This window comes from Rhinopithecus bieti, unplaced genomic scaffold (genome assembly GCF_001698545.2).
Source record: "Rhinopithecus bieti isolate Rb0 unplaced genomic scaffold, ASM169854v2 scaffold_19966, whole genome shotgun sequence".
Lineage (NCBI taxonomy): Eukaryota > Metazoa > Chordata > Mammalia > Primates > Cercopithecidae > Rhinopithecus > Rhinopithecus bieti.
This window is the reverse complement of record NW_016809923.1, coordinates 2155377-2180678: the sequence shown is the minus strand read 5'-3', so window position 1 is coordinate 2180678 and position 25302 is coordinate 2155377. Positions and strand designations below refer to the sequence as shown.

At 35.3% G+C, this 25302-nt stretch overlaps 1 protein-coding gene across 2 annotated transcripts in view; it reads right to left on the bottom strand.

The window, feature by feature from the left end:
- The window catches only part of FAP (fibroblast activation protein alpha), a 74475-nt gene extending 51137 nt beyond the window's left edge, over positions 1-23338 (bottom strand). For both annotated transcript variants that reach the window (XM_017890970.1, XM_017890971.1), the window contains exons 1-7: positions 23114-23338; positions 22700-22784; positions 7333-7431; positions 6295-6389; positions 5279-5353; positions 4421-4473; positions 669-741 (exon numbers count right to left, since the gene is read on the bottom strand). In XM_017890970.1, the coding sequence (XP_017746459.1) occupies positions 669-741; positions 4421-4473; positions 5279-5353; positions 6295-6389; positions 7333-7431; positions 22700-22784; positions 23114-23119 (486 nt within the window). In that variant the 5' untranslated portion in view covers positions 23120-23338. The remainder of the gene's footprint in view (positions 1-668; positions 742-4420; positions 4474-5278; positions 5354-6294; positions 6390-7332; positions 7432-22699; positions 22785-23113) is intronic.
- Positions 23339-25302: the final 1964 nt, after the last annotated feature.

The following is a 25302-nucleotide window of genomic DNA, read 5'->3' as shown; positions in this document are numbered from 1 at the left end:
TGCCTAGAAGTGGTGGTAAGGGGAAATTCCACAACAAATTAAATGAAGGCTGTATATTTGTTTTAGTTATTCCTCTAATACCTTTAAACAGAGTGGTAATAAAGATACAAAAAAGATTCACAACTAAAATATCATTTTAATAGGTCAAAAAATCCAACCACCTTACATTAACATCAATTATAAATTTTAAAGTCTGAATCAAATAAAAGTAAAGCCTATTATTTTCTTAGTTGTTTCATTACCCCAAATAAATAATTATGTATATTGACATAAAGTCGAATAAATCTCTGAATATTAATAGCTAGCCAGATCTAATCTTTATTTAGAGTCCTTAAATAAGAGCTTGGACCAAATTTCATGTTGTCTGAAGCTAGTCTGGGAAACTTGTGAAAACCATATTTTCCTGAGCTTTCTGGCACAACGCATTCTGGCTGAGTATAAGGATAAAGTTTTGACTGCTATATTTAAAGAAGTCTATCCATGAGCTTGAGATTTTGCGGAATTCTCAGATGGGTTTCAATTTATCAAAACTCTTCCCGTTTTAACCACTAAAATAGTCATGAATGTATTTTTTTTTTCTTTCAGGCAGGGAAATTTAACAAAGGCCAAAATCAAATGGCTCCTCTTTTATTTACATGATTAAACACTTCAAAAATTTAAACACTTACTAATTTACTCCCAACAGGCGACCAGCATAAATACTGAATTGGACGAGGAAGCTCATTTCCTCTTACAAATTCTCTAGAAGGAAAGAAAGAAAGAAAGAAAAACAACAAATCTTGCTGTTTAATGCAAAAAAATTAATAATCTGTATAAGCAGAAAAAATAAACAAACAATTAAAATTAAGGCTCATTCCCTCTGCACCTACAAACCTAATGAAAAGAAGGCAGGAATGAAGAACTGGAGACATAGGTGTTGATTTCTGTTCTTCCAGTAGTTACCTAAAAGTCACTTAACTTTTCTGGGTGTCAGTTTTCTGACCTTTATGGTGAGGTGAATAGATTAAATACTTACAGACTGTCAAAGTGGAGAACATCTCTAGAAATTATCTAATACAATCCTCTCATTTTATAGAAAGTAAATATGAGGCTTAGAGAGCTGATAGAACTTTTTAAGACCACATTGCTAGTTCTTGGCAGACCTTGAATTAAACTCAAGTCCTTTTAACCCCTGGGATTGTAAAATTTGCACACACTAGACTGAAATGGTCACTGAAGTGCCTTCCAGCTCTGAAATTCTATAATTGTGCTGAAGTTTAGTATGTGCTCTTCTACATTCTCATTCACAACCCCCATCTCTGTGAATGCATATGCATTTCAAATTTTTGAAAATAAGATGCCATTTGACAATCTCCCCAGGGATCTGACTTGAAATCAGAAAAGGAAAGGAACATCTGATCTCAAGCTAAACTGAAAAACGGATTGTATACTGGGCAGTATGCCTTAAGCTTGTAAAGTCCTCCACCCATGGGGAAATTTCAAATAGTCTATTGGCCAAAACTCTCACTTTGATGCTTAGAGTCACTCTGCAAGTATTCAGTTAAGTGACTTGCATTGTGGAGTTTTTGTAGTTCTTCAGCAAGAATGCATTCAGATTTTTATAACTGTTACAGAGTCATAGGATGTCATGCTTACTTTTTGACTTTTGTCATCTTGAAGATTGGATTAACAGTTTCATCAAGACTGCCTTCATGGGAAAGCAAAGCAAGACCTGCCGCCCAAGCACAATTTGAAGAGCCTCAAAAAAGACTCCTGACCAACCCATCCAAAAAAAGCTCTCCAACCTGGACCTAACATGTGCCTGACATTTCTGCCTTTCCCATTCTTTTAATGTTTGGACAGTTGTGAAGATCTGTAACACACACTGCCTTGATGTAACTTTTTAGGTGCTTGCATGAGACCTAGCAAGTAACGAGGGAACATGGCATAGTTTTGAGTAGGGAAAGTGATTCCCGTGGAAAGTGACCATTGGCGCTGCAATGAGAGTCTTGGCCGCCAGAGGGCAGTACATGAGCACCAGGCCCCTGGGTGATCGGGAACATGTTGAAAGGGATGCGAGATCCCGGTTAAGATTGACCCACGCCTGGCCGGCTCTCTCACGCCAGTAATCGCAGCACTTTGGGCGGCGGATTACTTGAGGCCAGGAGTTCGAGACCAGTCTGGCCAATATGGAGAAACCCCGTACCCACAAAAACACAAAAATTAGCAGTGGTGGCACAAGCCTGTAATCCCAGCTACTTAGGAGGCTGAGGCAGGAGAATTGCTTAAACCCGGGAGGAGGAGGTTGCAGTGAGCCGAGATCACACCACTGCACTCCAGCCTGGGCGACAGAGCGAGACCCTGTCTCAAACAAAAGAAGAAGACGTTCTTCACCTGGTTCACAATTTGGTCTCAAGCTCATGTTACCTTTGATACTGTAACATTGTCTCAGTTTTCTGCATGCAGTGGAATCATCTATGCAATCACACAGGCAGCAGTAAGCTAAAAATCTCAGCGCATGTCTCAAGCCACCACAGCTGCCATTTTCTGTTTGCTGAGTCACTAAAGGTATGAGAAAAGGCGAGGGAGGATGCTTTACAAAGGCGTTCATCTCCTCAGTTTTGCCTACCTAGCTTGAAACCAGTACTGTCTTGTTTTCTCTATGCTAGATTTTTATAGAGTCTTCAAAGGCATATAAAAGACTTGAAATTAGTGGTATTCAGGGAGGCCTGGAATCTCAAACAAGTTTGCCATCCATCCTTCACTTCCTAAGTTATGCTGTATTTACCTGACCGCCCCCTCCCCAAATCTGAAATACTAGATACTTGTGCAGAAAACAAAGAAACAAACAACAAAAACAGTGGTTTGATTAAATTCACTGCAGAGAAACTAAATATTTAATGCGATTTTAGGCCATAAAGCTTATGTAATCCATGATTAAAATATTAGGATTATCATTTTTTTGAATGCTGTTCAATTTGGCGAGCCTCAACAAAAGAATTTCAAAATGATTAAAAGAAAAACAAAGACATGATGAGAGCCTTGAGAAATTGGACTGAAAGACTAAGATTCCCCACTCACTAATCGAAAGATTTCTTAAGAGTAGGGCTGGTGCCCCAAGGTCATTTGCATCTCATTGTTATATGTGTTTCACATAGAAGGGGCTCAATAAATATTTTTAAAATTTGGTGATGATATGGATTCAGAGGCAAGAAGGACTCAGAATGCATTAGATGAATTTTAGATTCTACTTTAAGAAGCACTTGCTATTTCTTAATATGACAGTTTAAGTAGATCAGAGTAATTCTTTTCTGAACATTTGAAAGAAGTAGATAGATTTAAAAAAAAAAAAAATTGTGCTCTTGCTAGACAAAAGGGGAAATAGACCAGAAGTTTTTTTTCAATACCTCTTCAAGCCATATAATTATTTCCCCTTTTATATAACAGCAAAGAGGATATCACATTAAGATGAGCAGCTAAGGCAATTTATTGTCCAAACTTAGCCAGGGTGATTTTTCTAAAGTGCAAATCTGATCATGTCATTTTCCATTTAAAACCCTTGAATGAATCCTTATTGTCATCAGAAAGAAAGATCTAAACTCATTTTAATGATTTCCTCATTATTATTTGGCCTATGCTTCCTGGCTTGGCTGTTCCCCAACCTTACACCACCTCCTACTAGTCAGCAGGCCCCTCCCTCAATTTCAAACAAATTGACCTACTTTGCATTTCCCAAACGCACAATGCTCTCCCTCCCCCTTTTAGGCCTTTACATATTCTTCTTGCTGCCAGAAATTCTCTTCGTCAATCCTTCGCCTATCTGCACATTCATTTAATTTTTTCTTTTAAATGGTAAATGCTTCAAACAGTTAACATATATATGGAAAATGGTATTTGTCTGACAATTTATCTACCAACTAAATTCAAAAGAACATTTAGTAGTTTACATGTCAAATATTTTTCCATTTTAAAAATAATTTTAATATTTTGTCATTTTTATAATAATTGATTTTAAAACAATTAATGGAGTATGTGTTCAGACACAACTAATGCTGCATCTCTCTCCCTCCCTTCCTCCTCCCATCAGTGAAATAGCCGCTCTCCTAAAAATAGTGTCTCATTCCCAAGAATGTTTTTGTGCTTTCCTATATATGTTTTGTCCATGAATAGCACATGTTTAATTTGATCTTCAAAAACAGAAAATCCAAAACAATATTGTGAATAAAGATACAAAATATTAGTCAAATAAAGAGGTGGGTATCCCGTATAAGTATTTTCTTGAATTTTGTAAGCTTTATGGGTACATATATACTGTATTACTGAAAAGTAAGAAACAAAGATCAGTAAGAAGATAAAGTCTTCTTAACCCCAAATCAGAGTTTGGAATGAAAACATTCTAGGTATTAGATTTAAGTAGTATTGATAAACAGAGGTGATTTACCCATTGCTAAGGTCATAGATGTAATATGTTGCTGTGTAAGAGTATCTCCAAAGCTGTCAGAAAGAAGAAAGACAAAAAACAAATTGCAATTGTTAGAAAGCTTATATCAATAATGTATAATCATATATCATCCAATTCAAAGTTCAGAATTCTAAAAGGACTACTTTCACAAGACACAAGGAAGAATATGTTTCAATTCCAAATGAGTCTTCATTTAAAGAGTCTTACTGTGGACTTTTGTGCCGTTTGTGCAAGTTCCAGAACTAATCTCAGCAGTGATTCAACCCTCACTCCATAAAAAGCATACCCAAAGAAATTTCCTAACATAAAAAGCTTATCTTTGCATACTCTATCCCAGAAATTTTCCCTTCATGTTTTACCTGTATTGAAGCAAAACCACAATGATTTCCACAGTCCATAAGGAATACCCTGCACCTGGGTAATTCATTCTAATTATACCCCTTAAAATTGGGTAAAGAGAATTTCATTCAACATGTATTTTTGCTGCAAAATGCTTGCCTTTCTTTGAGTATAGTTTTAAAAATAATAATTGAAACAAATGAGTAAGAATATTTGGCTTATAATTCTTCGTGAACAAAGCTCTTCGTTTTCTTGTTAAGTATGTTTGTGCTGTTGTTAATGAATGATGCAAGTATTATTTTGGACTCTGTTCCTTAAAGTGTTTTCACACTTAAACAAGCTCCATAAGATTGAAACATGTCTTGCTGAAGATTATTGGTGACCAGGGCCTGAATATTTAGAGGTAAAGACAGACTCTTGCTTTCTCTCACTTTTTTAAACCACCTTGTGGATTAGTAGGAGATATAATTGGATATAATCAAGTTAAATAGTTGATACCTTTGAATAATCACTTTCTAGATATACAAATTGCCGATCAGGTGATAAGCCATAATTTGAAGCATTCACACTTTTCTGAAATAATGAAGAGGTTGATTAGAATACAGAAAAGATAACAAAGAGCCATGTAAATTTGTAGTTTTAAAAGAATATTATATTATTAACATACTCCTACATACATAGACTTTCAATGCAATTGAAAAACATATTTTGTGGAACTAAACTATAATTCAAAGAAATTTGCTAGATACTATGGGAGAAGGATGCAAGAGATAATATATACTTTGTGATTTCAAGAAACTTATGAACTTGTTAAGGAGTAACATACTACAAATTAGAATGTCCTATAAAAGATTCAATATAGCATTGCAAAATTATTAAGAAAGAAATGATTAAACTCAAATCAGAGGATTATTGATTGCAAAGAGAAAGAGCGTATGATCTAAACTTGGTTTTAAAAGATTAGTATGTTTTTCAGAGTGGAGAGAGTGGGAGGACTGGCAGCCCGGGGGACAGAACAGTTAAGTGCCCATACTTTATAGCTACCACTTATTAAGGACTTATTCTATGTTAGGCACTGCCCTACGCACTTGTAAATATTATTTCATTTAATTCTTTTATTAAACAAAAGAGGCATTATTATTCCCACTTTACCGAGGAAAACACTGAGGCATAATAAGATTGGTGTAGTGAAATCCTTTACCCAAGGTTTCACGACCAGTAAGGGACTAAGCCAGGATTTGAACCTCAATTGGCCTGACACTAAGGACTGAGTTCTTAACTCCTATCTTATGCTACACTATATTCAAAAAAGAGGAAAGATGTTAGGTGATTTAGAAGAAGCCAAAGACAGTAGTCTAATGGGATTAGCAGACAGAACTGGAAGACTCTAGTGGAGTATGGAGGTGGGAAGGCAAGTTGTGTCCACATCAGGTGCTAAGAATTTGAACTCTGTTTCTTGGTCAATGAAGAGCTGGCAAAGGTTTCTGAGGGGGAAGATGATGTTGGATACATACCATGGTTCTGTTACTCAAAATGGTATATGATTGTCCTGTTTCAATATTATAAAGTACTATATTGTTATCTGCAGATTGATGAAGATATTCTTGTCCTTTAAACAAGAAAGAAAACAAAATTTAAATGGTCTCTGTTAACAGGGAATGCATTCCTAACAGAAGAAACCTATCCTATTTCACAGACCTACTTTGTTTTTCCTCTCTGTCCAGTACACATTGCTTTGTGAAATGTAAAATAGTAGGTTGGTGGTAGAAGGAAGAAGGTAGAATGCTTTGTTCTACTTCACACAAAGATGCCACATTTGCAAACAGCAGCCCTATTTTAGCTGATTCAGGGTGCTTAGGAACACAATTTGGTTTTCTCTGGGTTACAAAGGGGATAAACTAGTTTCAAATGTACATTTCTTTTGCAATAATAAACATAAATTATATTTAGATTGTGTTTGGTTCAACTTAAAACTCACTTTGCATTAATTTTATTTTCTTAAGAGAAAAAATTAAAATACTCCATTTTGTTCAGTGACACAAGATATGCAACTAAAACTGCATAGACTATTTAGTTGATCTCACTATTTATTTGATTAGATTTGCTTTATAGCATCCTATTTTGAAAAGCTATATGAAAATACCGATTTCATGACCCTTAAAGGGTTCATTGTCAGATTGAGATTTGCCTGTTCTCCAGATTATCCAGATTAATAATGGAATTTCTCTTTTGGTAAAATTTTTGTGACTTCTCCTAAATAAGAATATATCTACCATTCTCAAAAGTGATTACAGACGTTCAAATTATTTCACCAATGCTTTTCAACGTTTCTTTTCTATTTAAAACCCTATTGGCCTCATTGCTATGGGGCAAATCCAGTATGAATGGCTTTGTCAAAATAATGGTTTTTTGAGCACTTGAATCATTCAGATAATTGTTCTTTTGTACATTTCAACTGATACGGCTTCAGTTACTATAGAGATGCATTGGCACTGAAATAAAAACCAAACAAAATACATTAAAAAACCCCTAAAGATAAATAATGCACTTACCTGAAATCCAGTTTGGAAAAAACGTTTTATAAGAAAATGTCCCATTTAAAATATCCTTCAGTGTGAGTGCTCTCATTGTATTTTCTTCAGAGTTATGAACTTTGGGGAAGAGCAAACACATCCTTATTAAAAGAAGGTTAACAACTCAAATAAATTCTAAGCCTGGCCTTCATCTATTCTTTCTTATATAATAATATCTGCTATTTGCTAAGTGGTTGTTGAACTCCTTTCGTAATAACTATTAATTACTAATAATAGTATCTCCTTTTTTGTAGATAGGATAAGTAAGAATTAGGGAGGTAGTTTCACTGTCTGGAAGGGAAAACTGGCTGGAAACTGTAGGGGAAGATGAAGATTACAAAGGAAGGCCATGCAGAGCATGGTTCTTCAGGCAGTGAAGAGTTGTCAACGTTTTCCAGAAGGAGGATGAGATGAGGTTCCAACAACTCTAGTCTTTGCAGAGCTGGGATTACAGACCAGGTAGGTTTGGCTAAAATCCCACTCTCTTATGCAATTCACTGTATTTCCTCACATAGGTTTGGTTCAGATTTCAACTGATTTATCAATGATGTATTTTAGCATCCCAGTTGATCAAATGGGAATGGCCAGAACCCTTGCCTTCAGAAATCTCAAGAGAGGCATTATGAATATAGGCTATTTTCTCATACTGACTATGGACTTTGAGGAGAAGAAAGCAGAACGAAAGGAAATAAAACCCCTTGATCTGTATAAAATATCTTAGAAGTCCCAAGAGTAGAGGGTTTTCTGTAGAAAAGCTAATCTAATGTAGCTCACAAACCACAAACAAATTCAATCTATATTTGAATCCTTCAAAACCATTGTGTTTTTCAAACGTGATCTTATTCTCAGAACAAATATTCATTACAGAGCCCTGAAGCAGTTAGATACACCAGGCAGATAATAAGGCAACCAAATCCCAATGCCCTTTTATATCCATATTGCCATTCTCCATCTCTCCCACCTTACCCCTTCCACAGGCCACTAAAACTTACAGGAGATCCTATACCTTGAGTGCCATTTATGAATCTGGCATTTGCCCAGGTGAAAACAAAACTGTCAAAGATGGGAGTTGTAACTTTATTCTGCTATAAAACTCTTTTTTTGTAGCCCTCCATGACTCTTCCAGTAAAGATCACAAATGATGATCTGGATGGACTACAGGCACTTGCTGGTGTGGGACAGTCTACTCTGTCAGCTCTTCTTGCTCCTCTCTCATTACTTTCTAGACACTAACAAGCCAGGCTTTCTTTTCCTCAAATACTCTTTCTGTAAGGTGTCTACAGCCTTTCCTAGTCTCTCATCTTTACTACTTAACCCAAAAGCTATATACTTCCTCTGAGAAGCCCTTTCTGACCCTCTGGTTTAGATCAGGTTTCCTTTTACACATTCCCGTAGACCATGTTCCTTGCTTTTAGAACACTTGTCTTGGTTTGTAATCGTGTGTATATTTGAGTGATTATTTGATTAATGTTTTCCCACAGTTACCATAAGGCCAGGAATCATGTCTTGTTTTTCTCATAGCACACCCCAAGCGTCTAGCACATACAGGTATCTAATAAATAGTTGTTGAACGAATGAATGCATGAAATGAAGCCTGACTGGATGGCTGGATGGCTGATTGGTTGGCTGGCTGGATGAGATGTGTGCCTTTTCTGAATTCCCTGCATGTTTTTTGGTAAGAAGATCTCTGGTGCTTTGGCTTGCTCACCAATATTATGAGGTACTGGACTAGAAGGTGTTGGCAATCTCTTCCAGCTATGCCATGCTAGATTTTGAAATCTGAAACTCAACCTGTTCTATTAACCTTGTAGTTACATTAATGTTCTGCTATGTATGTAGTAAGAGCAAAATAATAAAGTGGAATAATAATATCTTCTGTTGTTTTAACTGATTTACGCTGATGCATGTATGTGCCACACATTTGATTAGGGCCATGAGTTTATTTCTTTCCTTAATTTGCGGCAACTTATTCCATGGCTGTAAGAATAGTGGCTGGTGAACCCCTTTGCAACTAGACACTGAATACTTAATAGAATTGTTATTCTATTTTTTAAATAATTATCTTTCTGTATTATCTGTGCATCCTAAACAAGGTTGTGTACACTATACATTTATTTGTAATGAAATATCTTCTGTTTAATGAAATGGTCTTATGTAGAATTCGTACCATTGATTTTTTAATTCTCATTCAGTGAATAAAAGACCGTTTACTACAATAGCATTAGAATAATTGCCAAGTATTGTATTTAATGCAATTTTATTTAATTTTCCTAAGAACAAGTTGCAATCCGTTTCTAATGTAATAAAGGGAAAATTATTACACTATTTATAGTGGAACTTATTTTCCATTTGAAACGCACTTAGTTTGTGCATACACAATCCTGAATATCTAGATGGAAAATTTAAAAATGTATTAAGTCCTTTTACTGTGAATACCAAGATCACCATTTTTTTCAAAGAATGTTTTTGATATTAATTCAATAAATGAATATAACCTTAGTTATTTTTTAAAAGTATAAATAATGCTTCAGTTATGGCTGGTGACATAGTTTTCCCTATTTAAATATCTTTGCATATAATTTTCCTTACTTGTATTATGCTTAATTGAAACATTTATAGCTGTAATTAATCTTCGTTTTCATAGAAGGCTAAATTAAGTGAGATAATTCAACTAAAACATCTAGCTCTATGTGTGGCACATGGTAGCAGTCAATACATGTTACCTTTTAGCATTATTGTAACTCATCAGTATTTTTCAAATAAATATTTTAGATCAGTGTTTCCCAAACAGATTTGTCCACTGGGAATTTTTGCTTCTGAATATCTACTAAAACCACAGTTTGAGAAACACAGTTCCAGACAAGGCTATTAGTATATACAATTAAGCTTTACTTTTATTTTAGTTTAACAAAACTCATCAGTTATGCTTGAACATTTTGTCTATTGCCTAGCTCCATAACTGAACTGTTATAATTAAAACCATAAGTGTAATTAGTACTAATATTGTACAATGAATAAATAAAACATAAAAAACAAGAGTTTTAAATTGCTTTTAAATACCTACTCATTTTCCTTTCGTATCATTAAAAGCATTTTGATCTTATCAGATTTCTCAAAAAGATTCTAAGAATTAATTATTTATTCCTTTAAACCTCTAATTTTGTTTATCCAGGAAGGCTGGACTTGATACTATATTTTATATTACTTCCTAGTTAGCGATTAATTTTATATGAGTGCATAGTAGCTATAAATGGCAACAATCAATATAGATAACTTAGCATACGACTCAAAATATCTGTAAAGCAATTTTAAACATGTACTAATTGTACTACTAATTGCCATAATGAGAATAATCCTCACCATCCCCCAGGAAGTGATGAGCGGATGTATGAATAACATATCCAGATGAGCCAGCTACATGTATGTGGGAATGGATTTCAGGCACAGATTGGGCTGGGATGATTACTCCTAACCTCATGTTAGCTTTGTAAACCATATCATATGTCATGTATCCAGGGCTTAGAAAGTGTAATTATGTTGATGTCAGGCTGGGTACATTAAGTTCATCCCCGATATAATCAGAGAAATTTAAATTAGGCATTCTACTCTTCCGGCTAAACATGACCACGTGTTCATAAACACAGTGCAGTAATGTGTCTCCTTTGAGATGGTGCATTAAGTCACATGTTAGAATAAGAATAAAACATAAAGATTGCTTAGAATTTTCAATCCAAGCTTTGATTCTTTGTACATATGGGATTTTGCTTTCTCAACATTTATCCAAATTTATTGAACATGAATGTTTTTTCATCTCAGTGTGGCAAAGAATTGTATAAGACATAGGTCTCCACCCACAAAAGTAGAAGTAGTGATTGATTTTTCTCACTATTATATGTTCAGCTGCTAGGACAGTCCTTGACATAGCACGGGGGCTCAATAAATATTTGCTGAATAAAAAAATAAACCAACTTGACAGATTTTGTGTTCACTCGTTTTGGATAATTCCCCCGAGAATGTATCTGCCCTTACTTTCTACCCTCTATTACAAGTTGTAAATTTCATGGGTAGACTCTTTTGCCTTCATTTAAATATTTATAAAAACTTGGTCCTTGGAGCCCCTTGGAGTGTGCTTATATAAAAAGCAGATTCCTAGTACTTATCTCAAACCTACTGAATCCAGATCTCTGGGGGTGGGATCCTGGTAGTTTTAGTTTTTACCCAGCCTCTTTGATTCTTCTGCAAAGGTTCAGAATCTCAGTTTAATGATTTCACTGAATCTATTTTGCTCAATACACTCCTGTGCCTATCAGTAGGAATCATTCCTTGACTACAAACTCATTGTAGGTGGGTGAGGCTGGCCTGCGAAGCAATCCACATGTCACGGAGAAGAGATTCCACATAACTGAGTGTTGACCATGGCTTCCAAGGAATGTAAACGGCCTACGTTAATGTTTTTCCCCCTCTTCAATGACCTTGCTCATTGCCTTCAAATGCACTCCTTTTTAAGTATATTCCCTTTCCCACACCTGGAAAAGTGGACAAAAGGCAAGGGGACTGATTCTGCCCTAGACTAGACTTAAGTAAGATTATAGAAAAAGCATTGGGGTCATTATTTTCTAGTGTTTGGAATGTGTGTATGTGTGTGTCTGTGTGTAAGTCAGTATAAAATATATCTCCACAGCACCAAATACACTAAATGTTCTAGTCACCCAGAAAATATTCCATTAATAATTATTAGATGAATAAATGAATTTTCATGTCCTCTTCCAAATAATGTTGTAATATTAAATGTAATTATTAGATGATTTTGGAAGAGTAGCTTTGACATCTATAATTTTTAAATTCTAATTGTTGAACAAAAGTAAACATGAATTCTGAAAGCATATCTCTCCTCTGTATATGTTAACACTTACTTGATTAGCTCTTAAGTTTTACCAGTGCTCTTAACTTCATTTTGGTCCATCTTTAGCATAGTTACTTATACATTGCTTAAACACTCTAATTAACTATGCTTTAATTATTTGCATTTTCAACTTATTAAAGCAAAGCTGAAAATTACTTCAATTATGAATCCAAGAAATTACAATTCACAGAAATGATTCACAAGCAAGTAATGATTTACTATTCTCTTAATTCTTTCTTAAAATGTTGTGCTTCTGTTAGGTTTCTGTGTCTGTTTCTGCCATGTGATTTTCTAGTACTGAAAAATTAGGAATGGGTGTCAGAGCAGAGACATTGGATGTTAGTTCTAACGTTCAGCATAAACCAAATGAGAAAATTAAGTGGGCATGCAAATGGCTGGCAGGTCCTTTTGTTCTCACTTTTACACTTGATTTGTAATTGATGCATATGAGGTCATACCAAGGAAAGGAACTAGGGTTCCCAGGGAAAACACACCCATCTTCCTGATGGCTCTGCAGAGGTGCTACCTATGGGGAGGTATCATCTCCAATCATCACACTGGGTTTTGTTTGTTTCTGGAGTGAGTACCACAGGGGCAAGGACAGTAAATATTAGGGCAGGAAAGATACTATTTACAAGCTAATATGATCAAATTGGAACAAGACTGACAACTTTGAAAAACAAGTACATGAGGAGGCTTTAGACGAGTAATAGAAAGTGTTATAATTTATAAGTTATTGTACGTACCAAGCACTCTACATGCATAGTCCTGTTAAATCCTCACAACAACCATCTGAGGTAAATACTTTTGTGGACACCATTTTACAGATTAGGAAATGAAAATTAGCAAGGTGAGCTAACTTGCCTAATACATAGAAAAGCTGGAGTTTAAATTCAGTTGCATCTGGTTTTAGATACTTTGCCACTATACTATAATTAAAATGTAAGTGTACACATACAACAACATACAACAAACACAAAAGTAGGCAAGAACCAAGCAACAAACAAAGGGGTAGAATAATTACACCTCAAAACTTAGGTTAAGAGAAAGTGAGACAATTTGAGCTTTTTCAAAGCAAATAGGTTGCTAGCTATTATAAAGCTACTTACTGCCACTATTATTATTGTCTACTTGAAGAATGTCTCAACTCTAATAGCAATTTTCCATGGTTTTCTCTATGAACAGCACTGAATTACATAAGTTATTCAAAGGATTTGCCGGGATTTAAAAATAGCCCATTTGTGTGTTATTTTATTGTTGTGTTACATTATTTTAATTAGGGTTCATTTATTTTTCAGGATAACTAAGGCTTTCAAAGATCCTAAGATATAATCAACATAATGTTTAAGAACATGAATGGCAAATGACCCTCTGGTGACCCTGAAGATGAAAGCAAGCCTTGTTTATTTTTGAAGGTCTCAGTCTCCTTTGCCAGCTCATTTTCCTCTAATCTCTATTTGACATTTTGTCATGGCTGTTACTGCTGCTATATGGGGCTGGAGAAAGAGCAACCTTCCCAAGTCATTTCATTCTCCCAGGATTTCTACTACATACCCCTGGGCTGAACCACCCCCTAACCCCACTCTCACACCTGACTTTCACTGGATTGTCTTTTTATCTCCAGACATGTCTATTACACTTCCTCTTTAAAATCCTCACTATATATCTCACAAGCACTTCAAAATCAATATGTTTAATGCTAAGAAAACAATTCCATGCTCCTCTTCCAAATTTATCCAAGTAAATGGCACCACCTACCATTCATGTAGTTTCTCAATACAAATATTTTGGTGTGATCCTTGACCTTCCTCTTCCTTAACCAGCACCCAGGCCTGCCAACCCTGTCTACTGCTTGTCTCTATTTCTACTGCACCCCCAGGGACAAACTATTTCACAATCGGTAGGCTTTAATGGATGCCTAATTGCTCCTCTGCAGTTTCATTCCTGGTATTTTGTTGTGGTTTTGTTTTGCATTTTGCAGTGACTAATGGCATTGTGCATCATTCATGTGCTTATTAGTCATTTGTATATCTTCCTTAGCAAAATGTCTGTCCTTTGTCCATTTTTTAATGGAGTTATTTATCTTTTTATTATTGAGTTGCCAGAATTCTTTGTATATTCTAGATACATGGCCTTTATTGGATATGTATTTGCAAATATTTTTTCTCATTTTGTCGGACTTTGTCTTTTTACTCTTTAAATGGTATTCATGGCCATCCTAAAATGTTAAATTTTGATGAAGTCCAATTTATGTATGTTTTCTTTTGTTTCTTGCATTTTGGTCATATCTTAGAAAATTTGCCTAACTCAAAACATAAAATGTATCCGTATGTTTTAAGAGTTTTATAGTTTTTAGCTCTTACATTTAAGTCTTTGATCCATTTTGAGTTAATTTTTGTGTATGGTGTGAGGAATTGGGTCCAACATCTTTTTTTTTGCACACAGATATCCAATTGTTTCACCATCGTTTGTTGGAAAGACTTTTCCTGTTGAATTGTCTTGGCATCCTCATCACAAATCAATTAACTAAGTATAAGGCTTTATTTCTGGACACTCAATTCTATTCCATTGATCTATGTATCTATCCTTATGCCAGTAACACACTGTCTTGATTACGGAGCTTTGTAGTAAGTTTTAAAATAAGGAAGTGTGATTCCTCCAAGTTTATTATTCTTTTTCAATATTGTTTTAGCTATTTTGGGTCCCTTGCATTTTTGTATGAATTTTAGGATCAGCTCATCACTTTCTGCAAAAAAAGAAAACTATCTAGGATTTGGATAGAGATTACATTTAATCTGTTGATAAATTTAGGCAGTATTGCCATCTTAAAAATATTGAGTTTTATGATCCATAAACATGGGATGTCTTTCCACTTATTTAGATCTTTTTGGATTGCTCATTGGGAGTGTATAGAAATACTATTGGTCCTTACACATGGATCTTGTATCCTGCAACCCTGCTGAACTTTATTGTTAGTTCTAATAGTTTTTTAGTGAATTCCTTAGGATTTCTACAAACAAGATTGTGCTATCTGTTAGTAGAAAGAGTTTTACTTCTTCCTTTCCAATCTGGATACTTTATATATTTTTTTCTTGCCTAATTGCCTTGGCTAGAACCACTGATAAAATGTTGAATAGAAGTGATGAGAGAGGACATCAAGTCCTGTTAATGATCTTAGCAGGAAAACAGTGTGACATTAGTTTTCATCTGTAAGTGTGATATTAGCTATGTTTTTTTATTTTTATTTTTTGTAGGTGTCTCTGATAAGGTTGAGGAATTCTTCCTACTCTTAATCCTTTAAGTGATTTTATCATGAAAGGGTGCTGCGTTTCATCAAATCCTTTTTCTGTATCTATTATAATGACTATGAGGTTTGTGTCCTTTTTTCTATTAATGAAATTTATTATATTAATTGATTTTCAAACGATAAACCAACCTTCTATTCTCGGGCTAAATCCTAATTTGTCATGGTGTGTAATCCTTTTTATATATTGCTGGATTTGGCATGCTAGTATTTTGTGGAAAATTTTTGCATCTATATTCATAAGAGATATCGATTTATAATTTTCTCTTCTTGTGATATCTTTGGTTTGGGCATTATAGTAATGTGGGTAATACTGGCCTTATAGAATGAGTGGGAAAATGTTTTCTTTCATTTTTTGAAAACATTTGTGAAGAATTTGTAATAATTCTTCTCTAAGTGTTTGGTGGAATTTGTCAGTGAAGCCATTTGGGCTTATGAAGTTTTTTTTTATTTTTGGTGGGAAGTTTTAAAATTACTGATTCAATCTTTTTTGGTGTTATAGTACCATTCACGTTTTCTGTTTCTTCTTAAGTATTGGTAGTTAGTATCTTTCTATGTGCCTATTTCTATCTGCCTATTTCATTTGTTATCTGATTTTGTTTTGTTTTTGGTGGGGGGTGGGGAGACAGAGTCTTGCTCTGTTGCCCAGGCTAGAGTGCAATGGCACGATCTCAGCTCACTGTAACCTCTGTCTCTCAGGTTCAAGCAATTCTGCCTCAGCCTCCTGAGTAGCAGAAATTACAGGTGTCTGCCACCACTGCTAATTTTTGTGTTTTTGTAGGGAGGGAGTTTCTCCATGTTGACTAGGCTGGTCTTGAACTCCTGACCTCAAGTGATCCTTCGTCTTGGCTTCCCAAAGTGCTGCGATTACCACCACGCCTGGCCTGTTATCTGATGTTTTCTTTTGTAACATACAATTGTTATATCCTGTTCCTTAAGAAGTCCTAACATATCTGTTTTTCCACCAAGTATGAATCATAACCTGTATTCAAAATTTTAATTTAGATACTAAATAATACTATTTTTATTATTAATGGGAATAAATATTAATAAATATTGTAAGTTATTCTGTTCTTACTGCATAATATTAGTCAATTAAGAAGGATACTGGAAATGAAAAATAAGTTCTTGGTTCTCTATACACGAGAAATAAATTAAAAAGAGACTGATTGGGGGGAGGAGGGAGGGATGGCATTGGGAGTGATACCTGATGTAAATGACCAGTTGATGGGTGCTGACGAGTTGATGAGTGCAGCACACCAACATGGCACAAGTGTACATATGTAACAAACCTGCACGTTGTGCACATGTACCCTAGAACTTAAAGTATAATAATAATAAAATACAATTTTTAAAAAAGAGACTGATTAGTATTTGATTAACTGTCCTATGAGAAGATCGTTTTATTACATGCCTACTGTATTAATTATTGCTTTTTTAAAATTATACTTCAAGTTCTAGGATACATTTGCAGAACATGCAGGTTTGTTACATAGGTATTATATGTGCCATGGTGGTTTGCTGCACCCATCAACCCGTCATCTACACTAGGTATTTTTCCTAATGCTATCCCTCCCCTAGTCCCCTCACCCCCCAATAGGCCCCTGTGTGTGATGTTCTCCTCTCTATGTCCATGTGTTCTCATTGTTCAACTCCCACTTATAAGTGAGAACATGCAGTGTTCGGTTTTCTGTTCCTGTGTTAGTTTGCTGAGAATGATGGTTTCCAGCTTCATCCGTGTCCCTGCAAAGGACATGAACTCATCCTTTTTTACGACTGCATAGTATTCCATGGTGTATATGGGCCACATTTTCTTTATCCAGTCTATCATTGATGGGCATTTGGATTGGTTCCAAGTATTTGCTATTGTGAACAGTGCTGCAATAAACATACATATGCATGTGTCTTTACAGTAGAATAATTTATAATCCTTTGGGTATATACCCAGTAATGGGATTGCTGGGTCAAATGGTATTTCTGGTTCTGGATCCTTGAGGAATCACCACCCTGTCTTCCACAATGGTTAAACTAATTTACACTCCCACCAACAGTGTAAAAGCATTCCTATTTCTCCACACTCTCTCCAGCATCTGTTGTTTCCTGACTTTTTAATGACTGCCATTCTAACTGGTGTGAGATGGTATCTCATTGTGGTTTGGATTTGCATTTCTCTAATGACCAGTGATGATGAGCTTTTTTTCACATGTTTGTTGGTCACATAAATGTCTTCTTTTGAGAAGTGTCTGTTCATGTCCTTTGCCCACTTTTTGATGGGATTGTTGTTTATTTTTTTTTCCTTGTAAATTTGTTTAAGTTCTTTGTAGATTCTGGATATTAGCCCTTTGTCAGGTGGAGAGATTGGAAAAATTTTTCTCCCATTCTGTTGGTTGCCTGTTCACTCTAATGCTAGTTTCTTTTGCTGTGCAGAAGCTCTTTAGTCAAATTAGATTGCATTTGTCAATTATTGCTGTATTTTATGGCTCAGTTTGACTGTCTCTGGTTCTTAAGTCCTGATTCCACACCTCTGGCTCAAACTTTTGAATCTGGTTTTCAAGGTATATCTATGACTGGATGTTCTCGTTGAAGTTGTAACTCAATTTGCTTTGGAAATCTCAGACAGGTAAACGCCTCTCCATTATGAGAATCATACAAAGATTTGGATTTCTTTTTAAATTATTTAGAATTTGGCAAAACTCAAACAGAGTTTGCCAAGATTCATCTGTGATTTTAAAATTCACGTGCAAATTAGAGAACTATAAACTGCAAACTTGATTTCTTTATCTTGACTTAAAAACTCTTTTATATTCATGAACTTTCTGAAACTTCTCCTTAACCTTTTAGACTTTCCCATATTTTCTCCATAAAATAGTGAAAAAATAAGCTTAAAACTCTTAAGATGTTTGAGGGAATCTGTTTCACAGACTGAATGTTGGTCCTGGGAAAATATTTTAACCTTACAACTTACATATTTAAATCTCCTTTGAAGATGATTTTATCTCACTTATATCTTATTTTACCAAAGATGATTGTTGAAGTTATAGTAGTAACAGAATACTGATGGTAATAATAACAACAACAATGAATTTCTGACTAAAATTCAGACTTCCCAAATGATACTTCTTCTTAAAAAATATTGATCTCTGTTCTATCCAAATTGTCTGTGGCACTTCACATATTTTCTTCAATGCATTATAAAAGGCAGGAGTCAGCTAAATAATCACTACATATTATATATATATATATATATATGTGTGTGTGTGTGTGTATGTATGTAGAATCACAATTACATATGCATATACATATTCTCCTTGTTCATTTGTTTAAATAATTTTGGCCTCATAGCTCTATCAGTTTCCTTTTGGTTTCCTGAACTTCCCAAACACTTTTCTGATATTCAGCCTCCTAAATAGCTGGGACTACAGGTGCATGCCACCATGCCCAGCCAATTTTTGTATTTTTTTTAATAGAGAAAGGGTTTCACCATGTTGCCCAGCCTGTTCTCAAACTCCTGGGCTCAAGGAATCCTCCCATCTTGGCCTGCTGAAGTGCTGGGATTACAGCCATAAGCCAACACAGCCACCCACCCTTTCCTTTTTTACTCTCACTTAGCCTTATTCTCCATTCCTCCACCCTTCAACTTCTTATATCTTTCTTCTTTCCTTTTGTTTTGCTTTTGCCCTAGAGCCATCAATGTTCTGTATGAGTTCTTCAGACACAAAAGTTTCTGAAACATTTGTTGTTTTTGGTTAAAAAAAAAAAAGTTGGGGATAGGAACGGGGATGATATTCTGGGATAAAAGCTCTCTACTCTCAGAATTAAGACATTTTTGAAATTGAAATACATCACACAGAATGGAATAGTTGCTATTGTTGAGTGTATAAGTATATATTCTCAACATGGAGAACACAGATGCAAAATGCTAGCTATCATTTACCACATGTTAGAAATTTTAGAAAACATTTGTTTTCTAACATTTGTTGAGTATTTGTTCATCATCATGTGGGGAACTCTATACTGAAAAGAATCTGAAACAAGGTCAAATAGCTCCTACAATTTCTTTCTGTAAGCCACGGAAGAATGGTCCAGGTATTCAGAAAATATAACTCATGAATCAAGTTTGTGTGGAATTTACCTGCAAAATTCCGCAACCTCGGTAACTTTTCACTTCTAGTTTTTTGCTTTTGTAACATCTGTTAAATCTCTTGAAACAAGAAAGTATGTATGTTTGTCTTTGGGGTGAACAAAAATAAGGGGAAGTCAAGGAGCCTTAGTTCCCACTCTCAGCCTTGTTGCATATTCACACAGGAAGAGGAGTGATGCTTGTGAAGAAGAACCTCAAAAGAAAAAGTGATTGGAGGTAAGAGAGAGGAAAGAAGTCAGTTGAAAGGGTGTAAGTTGAAGACAAGGACAACCTGGGAATAAGGGGTAGAAGCTCATGTGTGTTTCACACTTTGGCAAAACCAAAAAGGGAATATTTTACAAGTTTTGAAAAAAGTTTTTCCTTATAGTTAATATTTTGTAAGTGAGCTAAATGGATTTTCTCATTTCACTACTACATTTCATATTTGTTCTTACAGTCCAGTTTAATTATTCCTAAACGCTTTTAATCCTGAGGCTGGTTCTCCTGGGATGAAAGAGCCTTTCTCTTTTTTTTTTTCTTTAGACCTGGTGTGAACTAACAGAAATCCTTCTCAGGTATCTGTGGTGTTGACCATGCATCTTTTGGTGCAGAAAGCACTGGATTCTTACTCCCCAACTTGCAGAGGAAATTCTAGACTGTTGCACCTCCATATCCTCAGCAACTGGCATGATGATGGGCAGGGAGTTAGTAGGACTAATACACTAATATGTAAATGAGTGAATGAATGTTTCCTGAGTGTGACTTTAAGTTTCTCAGAAGACTGTTCATACACTGGTTCATGAAATTCTGAGCTGAGGATACGAGGGCACCTAAGGCAAATCTGAGGTAATGGGATTTCTGATGAAGTGTGAGAAGGAGGCTAAGTAGGAGTTCACTTGGCTTTGAATTCTCTGTTCTTTTTACCCCTTCCTCCTTCCCTTTCCTTCCTTGCCATCTCAGATCTTATTCTCATAGGCACTGGGCAGATGTGAGAGTGAGGACTGGTCCTGGCACTCCAGACGGGAGATGATTGACGAGTGAGATGTGAGAAGAAAGAAGGAAAGTCAGGAGGAGGCCACCATGCCTAACTTCAGGGCTGCCTGTGGCACTTACTTGACCAGGTCCTGCTCAGGAAAGTAGGGGAATGACTAGTGCCATTCACAAGCTATTTAGCTGACATTCTAAGAAGTTATTCAGCATATTTAGAACAGAAGGAGAATGATATAGTGGATCAAAAAACAGTAGTTCTCACCTTAGTTATGATTTTTCTATTTCTGAATGAGTACTCAAATTTCATTGAGTACTCGAGTTTAATTTGATTATTTCACCCTATCAAGAAATCACTTTATTCTTAGAATTTTCCTGTTAGTTGAAAACAGAGAATTGTATTATAAATTACATAGGACTTTTATACTGTATATAGTTTACAACATATATTTATATGTAAGCTATACATAACTAAACTTGGAAAGAGGGTAGGGATTGAGATTATGTGTGATAACACAAATATCTGTGTATGTGTATCTCTATACATCATTTGTAAATATGTAAATATAACGTATTTCTTTTTAGAAATTATAGCTTGAATTCCATAGTGAAATTCATCCTTCCCTGTGGACATGGAGGCAAGTGCCCTATAAAATTAACAAACTTTTGTTCCAAGAACATTTATTTCTGAGGGTGCACAGTATCAATTTCAAGGTTGAGTTTCTTTAAAAATCAGGAGCTAATTTTTAATGAATTAACATTCAAAGGATCTATACGACCTAATCCACTACCTGACAACTGCTAGTATGAGGGAAATGTGGCCCAAGACCACTGAGTTGAGAGACGGGTCTGAAAATAATTTTAACATGAAAATTTATGAAAGATATGTACACGCACTGCATACCTCTCAACAGCCTAAGAAGAATCTTGTGCTGGCAGAGAACAGAAACAAAGACTGAAATGAACACTGAAGATATAAGCTGACTTCATCTTATGGGTTCACCTATTCTATTTTGTAATTCTGTGAAAATCTCATGATTATTTTCAATTTTCCAAAACATTTTTCTATGTTCTTTTTAATAGCAATAGTTATTCAGGACTCATACATTCTTTAGCTGAAGTTATTTTATTGATCTTCGTTTACTACCAGTTAACTTTTAACCAAGATATTTCCCACATTTGTTATCATAAACTTTTAGCATTTATTAGTACAAATTTTTCCTTTTCCTAGACACAAAAGACATAAGATCTGTTATTACTGGATTTTTTTTTCTATTTTAGAAGCTTGAGTTTCTCTTCATAAATATTTTCATAAAAAGCTATTCCCCTAATATCACTGGATTATCTATCAACATAGTCCTACTTTATATTTAAACTGGCTCTGATATCAGCCTATAGTACCTTCCAATTTTTAGCAAAGTGAGATCAATGTCAATCTAAGCCTTTTTTGTAAAAGGATACAATTTATGACTGATCATAATGCTTGCTTAACAATGTTTAGTTTTCTAATTTGATGTGCAGTGCTACTACATCTAAAACAACAACTTTGCTTTTTCTATACAGCTATTCCTGAGATCTGTATTCTCAACTTCCTCCTTAAATTTTTGGAAAGACAATTTAGTAATAAAAAAAGTCCATAGATTCTGTTTTAACTTTTCCATTCTTACTCATTTTTACTTTCCACGAGACAAACCTAATAATGAAAAGCAATGTTAGTTAAAATGTTGTCTCTAAAGGCCTGTCAAAGCTTGTATTTAGCATATATTTTGGGGTTGTGGGGTGATGCAGCATAGTTCTTAGGTTTTTCTATTGCTGAAATAACACTGTAAATCTCTTCCTACCCATGCCTTAAATTCCTCAGTATTTCTGGTCTTGCACAACAACATATCTGTGAGCTTATATGTCTTCTTAGAAATAACAGACTTACTTTGGAACATAAGCACTTAGGAAATGTTCAGCCACTTGTGATCTTGCATTAGTACATTTTCCAAGCTATTCTAGGCAGATAGAGCAAATCAGAGAAAGTTCTTACCTCTTGAAGGGCGTAAGACAATGCACATCACCAATAAGGCAAGCACAGCAGAGGTGGCAACTCCAAATACGATTTTTACCCAAGTCTACATAAAATAAAGAGAATTAGGCATACACATAGTTCCTGCTAAATAGTAGAAATGGCAAGATTTTGTTTACACCTAAATCCTATTTCTCTCGCCCCACAAAGCTTTTGATTGTCTTCCACTGATCCAGCTATAATTGCTGGAATTCTTCCAGCTCTGCAAGGACAAATGTTTCTACAGTATATGTGAACAATTTTCCAATCCCAACCCATTCAGGAAGTAAATACGTATGTACAAATCCTCACCTTTTAAACAATAGAAAACTCTGATCACGTTCAATCCAGCCAACCTTAATTTTTTTAACGATACTTGAGGTTGCTTATACTAACCTTCATTTTTCCAGATGTTTTTGAAAGTTAGCTAATTCCGCTTCAGAGCGTGGGTCACTGGATCTGTGAAAACCGTTGAAAAGGACCAAGTCTGTCTTTGTAGTTGGAAGCTGAAGCCAGGACAAGGTTTTTTTCTTTCCACGGACTTTTGAATACCGTGCCAAGTTTCAAAAGATTTCTGTAAAATTAGAAACAGATTTTGGGGGCGTTCTTGGCCCTCAAATGAACTGTGAGTGACTCAGGGGAGGTTTTATAGCCTTCTCATCCTTGTAAATTCTACACCAACATCTGCTTACGTTGATACAGAGGTTTTTATTTTTTCTTTTATACAAGTACAGGTTTATGTTGCATTTTCTTCTAGAATTCACTGAGAGATCGCTTTAGAGAGTCATTGAGTTTTGTATAACATTTTTATTTGCCACTAAAAGATGAATTTAAAATAATGAAACTTGCAGGTCTGTACATTAAACATATATCTACTTTTTAACAGAGGAAGAACATTGAAGCCACATAAGATTTTGTGAGAAACGCACCATATAACTGCACTTTTTTTTCCTCTGGAAGATTATGAGGTATTGCAGACAGAAATGTTTTTCTTTCAGCACAATTTCTTTGTCCATATAGCACCATATGCACTTTCAGTAAATACAGAAGTTTAAAAATTCAACTGTCTAAACCCACGGCTGCTTTACTTTAAAGAAATAAAATGCCATCTGGTGAAATTTAGTATGGGTTAGGTGTGTATGCACAGGCTAGAAAGATGGAAAGATCAGTAAGAATAATTTACCAGCAGACCTTTGGAAGAATGGAAATGGCTTTACAAGAGTGGTATTTTTGCTTTCCTCTCAGAATATCTTCTGAGAGAGGAGAACATTTAGTAATTATAAAGATTTAAAAATAAATAAAAAAGCATCTGAAAAGAGAAGTAAATCTTATGTACAATTTCATTTTGGCTAAATCTACATAATTCCAAAGAAATTGGTCATCTTGACAGATTAGTAAAATGGTTGACTGAATTAAAAAAAATACACATACAACAGTTTCTTGGAGTGTTCTGTCTATTTTAATGCAATTCACTTGGATAGATTTTGTGGTTCCACGTAAACACAGTTGTTAAATCTACTGTGTCCTTAATTTTTCCACTAATGGTTTTCTTTTTTGGAAGTTTATAATGTTCCCAACCTGATTAAAACACTTCATGGCAACCTTTCTTGGATTGTACATGAAAGGTAATGGGGAAATGTTACCAAAACATGTTGCTGTTTGCCTTAGTCAACTTGTCTGGCTACCATGGGACACTTTCTCCAGCAAAGAGCAGGACAGTGGCTTGTGAACTTCCTTTCAGACATTCTCCAGACATCCCTCCCTGAATTCCAGCCTTACGAAACTTCTGTTGAGGAAAATGAGTCATTAGGCACTTACTGGCAGAGAACTGTGTTCCTCGTGGCTTGGGGCTGGGCCCTCTCCTTTGCTGTTGGTGGAGTGACCTCTTTACAAACTGAAGTAATCATTAAGAGTAACATCCAAGGTGTGCTACACACTTGTAGGTATCTCCAAGTGATTGTGAAATCCTCAGATCTGAGATAAAAGCCAGCAGCCAGGTCCTGAATGAAGTGTTTCTCTGTAAGTCCTCTCAGATTCATTATCTTCTCTGGAACACACCGTGTTCTCAGAAGTTCTGTCCTAGCCTGCCAAAGCCCCAGAGTACACAGGTACTTTTTAGTGGGTGATTTCCAAGACTTTACATTGTAGAAAGAAACTATAATAAATTATTAGGGTGTAATTAAAAGACCATGCTGAGAGCATATTAGCTCTAGCAATTAAGAATGCACTGACATGTGACTGGTCTGAGCACCACTTAGGATTCTATGACTGTGCGTGGGTGTCCACAGGATACTTATTAAACAGGCACTATGAAGAAGTTGGAGTGCTTTAAGACACATTTAAGTTGCAACTATTAGTAAGGGGGGGAAATGATGAGAGTGAAACAACGTCTGTTTAAGTTTTTTTGTTTTTTCCTTGGAAGGTTGGGTGAGTCAAGCTGTAACTTCTGGAAAATTCTTACTAGTTTGAAATGTTTTAAGAAAAATGAGACTGACTGCAGAAATAAAGATGTCGAGTTTTTCCATCTGATTTCATGCTTTAGGGAGGTATTGTTTTTATAGAGTCACACATGTTCATTCGTTTGA